The sequence below is a fragment of the Alexandromys fortis genome, unplaced genomic scaffold, assembly GCF_014885135.2.
Source record: "Alexandromys fortis isolate MF-2015 unplaced genomic scaffold, M_Fortis_MF-2015_v1.1 scaffold_42, whole genome shotgun sequence".
In the NCBI taxonomy this organism is placed as follows: domain Eukaryota; kingdom Metazoa; phylum Chordata; class Mammalia; order Rodentia; family Cricetidae; genus Alexandromys; species Alexandromys fortis.
The window spans coordinates 7,133,900-7,143,655 of record NW_026067934.1 but is presented as its reverse complement, the minus strand read 5'-3'; the positions used below and the strand labels follow the sequence as shown (position 1 = coordinate 7,143,655).

At 39.4% G+C, this 9,756-nt stretch overlaps 1 protein-coding gene across 1 annotated transcript; it reads left to right on the top strand.

Annotated features, from left to right (window-relative positions):
- The first annotated feature begins 54 nt into the window (after positions 1-54).
- On the top strand, positions 55-8,222 carry Cript (CXXC repeat containing interactor of PDZ3 domain). Its single transcript, XM_050146199.1, has 5 exons — positions 55-192; positions 2,489-2,554; positions 3,031-3,085; positions 6,608-6,711; positions 7,330-8,222. The coding sequence occupies exons 1-5, from the start codon at positions 177-179 to the stop codon at positions 7,392-7,394; spliced, it is 306 nt and encodes a 101-aa protein (XP_050002156.1). The 5' UTR covers positions 55-176; the 3' UTR covers positions 7,395-8,222.
- Positions 8,223-9,756: the final 1,534 nt, after the last annotated feature.

Sequence of the window (9,756 nt, the reverse complement as noted above, 5' to 3'; positions counted from 1 at the left end):
CATCGGCTCTCGTTTGACCCTCCCGCGGCTTTCCGGGTGCGGGATAGGCTAGAGCGGGATGCTGAGAGCGGAAGCGGGCTGACATAGCCGGAAGGGGAAGTCTTCTCCGGCTGTGTTGTTGATGTCTTTTGGCCGCTGCTCCTGCTTTGGCGGTTGAGGGGACCGTTCGTGGAAGGATGGTGTGCGAAAAATGTAAGTTAAGGGCTGCTTCTGTGGGAGGAGGAGACCGGAGGGACCTGAAGAAATTCTCTCGGGGTCTTGACCTTTGTTTTTTCTCCTGCGGGGCTGTGGTTGTGACCTTTGTCTTCCTTCGTGCCCCGCTGTCATTCTTGCCTGTCCCTGGGACTGCATAGTTCTAGCTTTGTGTTCAGAGTGGTCTCAGTTCTGCATCTCTGCTTGTTTCTGTTGCTCCCATCCCGCCCTTCTTCCTGGATCTCTTCAATTACAACTTCTTGACTGTTCCAAGAGGCTTCAAATGGATCTTCAAAATCTTTCGGTAGCATCGAGTTTGCCAGGTGTAGCAAGTATAAATTCCAGGCTTTCAGTTACATTTTAAGATTATAAACAACAAATTGCTTCTAGTACTATTAGTATGTCCCTATAGTATTTGACTCTAAAAGTGAAACGTTTAATACAGGTTAAGTTTAACTGCGTATTTTGTGCCATCGGTCCATTCTTTTCATTAACACCCACAGCATTGGGTCAGGAGAAGAAGAAAGTCTCAAAAATCGCCAAGGAAATATATGTGTTTCATATTCTGGCTTCCAGAAAGGATGTTTTCACCCTTTTAGTTCTAATGAAACCCTTGAAATTTGTTGAAAACTTTTTTTGTTGTTGGTATTGTTTTTGTTTTTCAAGATGGGGTTTCTCTGTAGCTTTGGAGCCTGTCCTGGAACTAGCTCTTTAGACCAGGCTGGCTTCGAACTCACAGAGATCCACCTGTGTCTGCCTCCTGAGTGGGATTAAAAGCATGCGCTATCTCTGCCTGGCCATTTGTGATTCTTCTTATGCTGTTAAGTGCTTTGTCCCACCAGGCATTGAGGATAGTAGGAAATTGTGAGTTAATATCTCCATGGAATATAAAAATTTTGAGAATCCAAGATCCGTTGTGGTATTAACATAAAATGCACATACTTTGGGCTTTATTGTGTGCCTCAAAAGGTCATTTCCTCCTCCCACTATTTACTTCTCTGCTCTTCTGAAAAAAAAAATCTGGTGTTTTATTATTTTTAACCTCCTAGTTTGTCTGCTCATCACATTAACCCTGCAAGTAAAATAAAATTATGCTCATACAAAAGCCATGTCAGGCAACCACCGCAGTTCTGTCTTTCCTTGTGTCATAAATTAGTCCAAAAGTTGTCTCCAGATTTTTAGAGTTACTTCTGACAGCTTTATAGCACAAACTGGCTTTCCGTGCTACTAAAAGAACTTTTAAGCTTTGACCTTTCAGTTACTAAATTCCAGGTAGTTTTTTGTTTTGTATTGTTGTTGTTGTTTTTGATGGGTTTTTTTGTTGTTTTTTTTTTTTTTTTGGTTTTTGGTTTTTTTGGTCTACTTTATTTCTCTGGCTCCATAAATCTTTGGGAAATGTTTGGCCTCAGCTAGCACATCTATTCCATTGATGTATCCATATCAAATTCACTTCTCCACCCTCACCTTTTCCCTACTTAAACAGTAGGCAGTAACTGGCTATTTTGGGTGTCTAAGACCCTCTGCAGATGAGGCCCTGGCTTATCTTTCCAGCCTCATTTTCACCAGCATTTACCCCGTCACACTTGGTGCTGTTGCACACCCTGAACTTCCCATGCCTTTCCTCAGGATGTGTCCTTTATCTATGTAGTTTGACTTCATCTTCTTCATATTTGTATTGCCAGATATGTCAACTGTTTCACTTAGCTCACAATTGTCATACTCTATTTTCCAACTTATATTTTTACTGAAGGGTTCTTCACTTGTTTTAAAGTCTCAGATCACTTTGAAAATCTGATAAACGCTATAGATTCTTAACAAGAAAAAATAGAAATAGATATGTTAGGTTGTGTACCAATCCACCTGGTTCATTTATTTCCTATGATCTACCTACAAGCTCTTAAGAAACTAGTGAACTTGGTATAAGCCCCCTGAAATCTAGATTCAAGGCTTTATTTTCATCAGTACCTTGTTTTGTACATAGTAGGTAATTAGGAAATGTTGAAGTTTGTCAGAATTGTTTAAAATATAAACAGCAAAAGCATCTTATTGTCCATAAACCTTCTTAGAATCAGTTATCCATTGCCCACAGTTACTACCTTAAGTCTTCATTCACTGGTTTCTACTCCAGCATTAGCAGGCTCCTGCTGTAATCTGACACAATGTCATTTTGAACCTCAGGAATGACATAGTATATTTATTATTTTAAAATTAGAAAAGAAATGGGCTTATTTTATTCCCACATGGTGTATTTATTAGATACTAATTCTACTTTCCTTTTGCTATCTTGCTATAACAGGTGAAAAGAAACTCGGCAGAGTTATCACTCCTGATACATGGAAAGATGGTGCACGGAACACCACAGGTATTGTTTCCTATTAGGAAATAGGAATTGGGGCTGGAGAGGTGGTTCAGCAGGTAAGAGCACTGACTGCTCTTCCAGAGGACCCAGGTTCAATTCCCAGCACCCACATGGCATCTCACAACTATGTGTGACTCCAGTTCCAGGGGATCCGACACCCTCACACAGACATACTTGCAAGCAAAACACTAATGCACATAAAATAAAAATAAATTTATAAAAAAGGAAATAAGAACTGGATCAGATACTATGGACACTGCTTTATTGTTTCACTATTAGCAAAATGAAAAGTTTATGTCATCTTTAAACCACTAAAGAGTACTGGATTTCCCCTTGTGATTTTATATCTTTTGTTTCATCATCTGAGTTACATGTATGGATTCCTAATATAGTTAAGAAGTGTAAAATGTATGTTATTTAACATATGTTAGATGCACAGAAGTAAATTTATATGTATGCACTTTTTTTTTAATATATAGAAAGTGGAGGAAGGAAGCTGAATGAAAACAAAGCTTTGACTTCAAAAAAAGCAAGGTAGGTGAGAACATACCCAGGGCAGTCATAAAGTGACTTTTGAAATAGCAAGCCTACTGGAATGAACTTTAGCATGATCCCCTTGTGGCCAAGTTGGCATACAAACATACTGTTGGTTCTAAGTTGTTCCTCCACCCTATACAATATGTGAAGATGTTAGTGCTACTTTCTATTATTTTACTAGAAAACATGATTTTTATTTCATCTACTTGTTAATTTGCCTACAAATCAAAGGTACCAAAGAAATGAGGTAAAGTCATAAGCTTTGGAGTTGGACCTGAGTTTGAACCCTGTCTCCAAAAAACAAGCTAACAAACAAAAAGTATATACAGCAAAGGATATTTTCAAGGGTGGTGGGAACCCAATGTTTTTCTGTATTCAGTCTATGCTATAAAAATAGAGAGATGTTACAGGTACAAAGAAAATGTGGGTCATTGCCAAAGTACTACTTTGAGAGTCTGTCTCTGAAGTCAATGACCTGGAGTTTCTTACCCTTTCTGAGCTGTACATTTTCATCTGAGAATGAGAACAAAATGTCTCCCATCTTCAAAACAAGATTTTGACACTGTACTTCATCATATTCAGTTAAATTTTTGCATGAATACTGCTATCCCATTTCTTTGCTTCCTTTTACCACACTGAGACATTCTTAGCCAGAATGATCATCTAGAAGGTCATTAATTCCTTTGCTTAAGGCCTTCCATTGGTTTCCTGTAGAATAGAATCTAAGTTCTCTACCATGCTTAGAAGGTCCTCCATGATATGACATCTTTTTCTTCTGACTTCCCAGTATACCACACTCCTCCTCATTAGTCATGTAGCCTCATGAGATTTGCCAATCCCACTGTCACCTAAAGCAAGTTATGTTTGCTGCTCGGAGGTTGCTCCTGACTTGTTACTTGACGGAGATGTGAGCTCCTTGGTGCAGGGTCCTTAGCCAGTATTTATCTCCTCTCCAGTACAGCTTCCAGTTGGGTTCTCTTTGTCACACTCACTGCTTATCTGAAAAACTTGTTTTACTGAACTGTTTTTCTCCATGTCCACTCCTATATTTGTTCAGTGAGGGCAGGAAATTTTTAATGTTCATCTTTGGTATTTAGAACAGTAAGTACTCAGTAGATATTTGGTAAATGAATAAGTAGCCATTGTGTGGCATCATCCCAATGATTTAAAGAAATAATAATAAAGCTTTTACTTTATAAACTGACTGTGACATAGTAGGTGCTTATTAGAAACGATTAAAAAAAAAACAGCATAATGGACCTAATGTTCAGCAGAGCACCATACTGTGTATTGTTGGTTGACTTGTGGTTTCTGATCATTCAGGTTTTACTAGTTATTTATATGAATTGTGTAATTTTATATACCTTTGATTCCTCCAGGCTTATAAATTACTATTTCTGAAGTGTGGCTGTTACTTTTGATGGCTCTAGCTAGCTTATTTTAGAAAGTATCCTACCTACATTACATTGAATTTCCAGTGCCCTTATAAGAAGCAAGAAACTAGGAGGCTGGAGAAATGGCTCAGTTGTTAAGAGCACTGCTTTTCCAGAGGACCTGAGTTCAGTTTGGACATCAAAAGACCCACAACCACCTCTGATTCCAATTCCAGGGCATCCGCTGCCATCTTCTGGCCTCCGCAGCACATTCACCAGCCGCATGCAAACACACACACACACAGACAGAATATCAAAAAATAATAGCATCTTTAAAGAGAAAGAAAGAAAAAACTACTAGTTCATCATAAGAATTCGGAGATTTAAATGTCGTCTTAAGATATAACAATATGGTTTGAGAAAAGGACTCCAAGCATCCTTACTCCTGTGGGAGTAAAGTGATTGTCTTGAGTTTAGGAAGGTTAGCCTTTAATAGTGACTTGTTGCCTGGCTGTGGTGATGCACGCTGGTAATCCCAACCTGTGGAAAGCCGACAGGAAGATAATAAATTCCCTGACAGTCTGGGTAATATAACTAGATTCTGTCTTAAAAAATAAAAACAAGCAAGCAAAGGGTATTTGTTAATATAGAAAATAATGGGGCTGGAGAGAGGGGTCACAGTGGTTAAGAACACTGACTGAACACTGCTCTTCCAGAGGACCTGGGTTCAATTCCCAGCACCTGTATGGGGCTCACGACTGCCTACAACTCCAGTAGGAGATCGGTGCTCTTCTGGCACAGCATTCAGGGTGTTCAGACATATGCAGGCAAGATGCCCGTACACATAAAATAAAAATAAAGAAATGAAGGCAAAAAATTTCAAAAAGAAGCTCCTAGATTGTACCCCAGACAGGACACCAGGACTATGATGCTACACAGAAAAAAATATAGTCATTTTAGAGCTAGGCAAATGTTTTAAATTAGAATATTATTGCCAGTTTGGGAAGAACTATCTCTTCTAAAGCTATTTGCCCTAGGGTTCCTATAGGATACCATGTTTTTATAGTAGAAAACCCTTTATTCAAAGGTATCAGACCAGTCAGTTAAAAATGCTTGTTAAAAGTAAGTAGTCATTAGGAGAGGTACATACCGCATTTTATCTTAAACATAAACTGTGGGTGTATTCATCTATCACTGGGTCCTGAAGTAAAGCCTATATGAGAGTTTTATATCATTTTCCTCATATAAACCGTCACCAGAATATATATTCTGTGCCTCAGTGGAACAAAGTTGAAGCCTGTGTGATGGCACATGCATGTGATGCCAGTGCTTGGGTGCTGCTGACAAAAGAATCAGGAGTGGGGCTAGAGAGATGTCTCAGTGGTTAAGAGCATTGCCTGCTCTTCCAAAGGTCCTGAGTTCAATTCCCAGAAACCACATGGTGGCTCACAACCATCTGTAATGAGAGCTGGTGCCCTCTTCTGGCCTGAAGGCATACATGCAGACAGAAAACTGAGAATACTGTACACATAAATAGATAAATAAATAAATCTTTAAAAAAAAGAATCAGGAGTGCAGGGTTATCCAGCCTGGGTTTACAAAAAAAAAAAAAAAAAAAAGGCAAAGAAGGGACTGGAACTAATGACCTGAGTTTGGTTCTCAGCACCTACATTACATTACGCAGCTCAAAACCACCTGTAAGTCAATCTCTGAAGGACTCAAACCCTCTGACCTCTACAACTACATACACAAATGTGGCATCATACACACACAAAACATTTTTAATATTTTTAATGGTTGGCTTACCTATACCCAATTCAATGTTAGTTAACAGTTTATATTTAGTTGTCCTAAAGCGGGTTCTTAGTTTTTTTTTGTCAAATCAACCATTGCTTATACTTACATTTCATCAGTTTTCATATTTGTCACCCAGATAGAATAACATACAGAAGTGCTAGGAACAGGTCTGAAAATAAATACAGCTGGCTTTTCATGAGCTTACATGGAAGGGCAGCGGAATGCATACGTATTACACAGTAATGAACCAGAGGAGGTCTGTCCGCCAGTCATGGAAGTTGATGGGAGAAAATGTGAAGAGTTTCTATTGTAGTGCAAATGGATGTCTTACTTCTTTTAAACTTTGTAGGTTTGATCCGTATGGAAAGAATAAGTTCTCCACTTGCAGAATCTGTAAAAGTTCTGTACACCAGCCAGGTTCTCATTACTGCCAAGGCTGTGCCTACAAAAAAGGTAAGTTTCTTTAACTTAATTTTTCTATTTACATCAAATATACTTGATTTGCAGTTAACTTGGATAACAGAAAGAAGTATTTAGTCAAATACTCTCTTTTCTAAGACAAAATTGAGTTTAAAATATATTTGTAGTTAAAGGATGTTTCTTTTTTTCTTTTATGATGCTTTGAAATTCTTAAAGGTTCTACTTATGCTTATATGTGTGTTTCTGTACCTGCGTTTGTGCACGTACCTGCATGTGAGACACACCAGGCATGCACACAGAAACCAAAAGAGAGCACCACGTGTCTTCTTCTTCTGCACTCTCTACCTCCTCCTTTTCGTGGAGGGATCTCTCTCTGGACCTGGGGCTCATGTTTTCTCAGTTGGGCTGGAAGCCAGCAAACCCCAGGGATCCTTCTGTCTCCACCCCACTTGGGTCTGGAATTATGGGCATTTGTGAGGATATGTGAATGCTGAACTCCCAACTCTAGTTTACACGATTGCAGAGTCAGTGCTCTGAGCCATGGAGCCCTTTCTCCACACCCATAAGTGGTCTTAAGCTTTAGATTACCATAAATAAACCAGAAGTTGGTACTACTTGGTTGCTCACTTGTTTTCTTTTTTTTTTTTTCAGGCATCTGTGCAATGTGTGGCAAAAAGGTCTTGGATACCAAAAACTACAAACAGACTTCCGTCTAGATGTTCTGCTGAACTCTCTGGCTTTCTATGGTTGTACTTTCTGCTTTGACTTTTCAAGTTGTAACACAGATGTTCCATCTTGCAGAATAACCTGGTTCAAGATGAATGATTCAATCTAAAGCAGGAAGTTGATTCATTTGTTCTCCTGAAACTCTGAACAGCAATGATATAACCAGTCTTCTGCCTTAAGTGGTTATTTTCCTTGTGAGCATTTTACTGAACCAGAATAAGTGACAAAATTAATGAGAAAACATATTCCTGAGTTCTGTATGCACTTTCAATTTAACATTATTCATATAACTCTTATCTGGCCCTTGTATTTTATTTATAGATGCTGCAAATGTGAAATTACTGATGCTTTGCTCTGAATTTGACATTCAGACTGTTTTCCTCCCTTCCTCACAGATGTCACAGTTCTTAGAATCAGCAGTCCTTGGTTAAATGCATTTTCATTAGCTACAAATATTCAAGGCCATTATTGCTGAATGGTTCCTTAGTAACCAGTCCTGCCACAAGTCAAACAAGTTACATTTTTTTTTTATTTTAAATTTGTTGTTGAAGCTAAAGTGCCAGTTCCTTTTAGCTGTGAACAGGAGCCCACGGAGTGCCCCTTTCTCCAGCCGAGTGCCCTGTATTTCAGAGAGATGCACTCTGTCAACATCATCTTAAGTTCAGGTTGTCATGGAAGCTGGGGCGTGGGGGCAGTGTCGTTCATATGAGAATGAAGGTTTCTGCTTGGGAGTGTTCTTTGAAGCAGGAAACAAACCCTTTCTTAACCTCTTTACCACCCCCACCCAAGAAACCAATAAAACAAACAGCTTGGCTCTGTGTGTGTGTATTAATGATGCTACCCTAGACTGCCAGGATCTGAGGTTCCGAATAAAGGTTTTTCTTCTGTTGCTTTCTTAGAATTAGGCCTTCTATCTTTAAAACCTTCAGCCTACCAGGAGACCAAAAGGATATTCTGTTTTGAGTTGTAGAATCTTAAATACATACCACTGTGTAATGTGGGAACCACTATAAATAATGAAAAAGTAGGCATTGCTTATTGTTCTAAAATTACTATGAAGACAAAGTTCATTTTATCTACAAGATATTTTAGTGTTTTTCTAGGATGCTTTGTTATTTATTATTCTGTAATCAGAAAGATTACTGAATAATGTAAAATACAAATAATATCTATCAGGACAAATATCCTTCTGTATTGTAATCAGTTTGGGAGTTTTAGGGTTGGGGTGTTGTTGTTGTTTTCAGACAGTGTCGCTCTACGAGGCCTTAGCTGTCCTGTAGAGCTCGCTGGCCTCTCTGAGCACTGGGATTTTTAAACCAAAATCATAGCAGGACCCAGGCGGGCACATCTATGGGCATGCTGTACCCTTAGAGCAAATACTCTCCAGCAGGGATGTTTTGCTTTCGGATCTGTTTTACTTTTGTCCTCCTACCTCAATCCCTGTGGTTATTCTGCCAGATGTCCTTGGTTTAAGTGTTACTCTCTGGGCAAGCCCGCAAGACAGCTAGTATGTGTGTCGTTTATCAGTCTGTTCAGACAGTTGTGTGCTTCTGCTTCCCTCCAGGTACTGCTAGGGAGCGGGGTGCTTTTAAAATTTAACCAGTACTCCTTGGACTCCTGCTATATTCTTATCTCTAGGCAGATTGATCGTTTTAAACTGTTCGTGTAGAAAGTAGAATCTGGGCCTGTTTCAAAGCAATGATTTTAGCCAAATAATTACATTAGAAGCTGAACTAAGGTAGTGGTGGGTGAATGGAAATAAAGATACAAATTGGAGAGGTCCAGTGAGAAACTGGCAGGGCTGATTTCCTGAGCAGAAAGACTGGCATCACAGTGGACCGTTTTACAACGTGGTAATAGGCATTTCCACCAGATGGCAACGATGCTCTGCTTGGTTTTTAATTTGACATCATGCTAAAATATTTGTAGTTAAAGCAATCCAAAGACCAAATATGTGAACTTAAGTTCCCAGTAATATTGTGAATAAGCCAGAGAAGTTTATCGTGAAATATTTAAAATCTGGAAAATAAGAACAGCCTACAGGGCGGTTGCCTGGGTGCATGAAGCCCTGGGTTTGATTACTAGTGTCATATATACTAAGCGTACTGCTTCAGCACTTGCAGGGTAGAGACAGGAGGATTAGAGGCTGAAAGGTTACCCTTGGCTATGTGGAAGGCCACCGAGACTACATGAGACTATATTTAAAAGGGGGTGGGGGAATAGTGGTCAAGAGTGCACACGGCTCTCTCCCAGGAGTTGGTTCCGGTTCCCAGCATGGACATGGTGACCCACAGCCTCACCTTTGGCCTTCACAGCCTCCTTCACACAAACGCAGACACACACACAACTAAA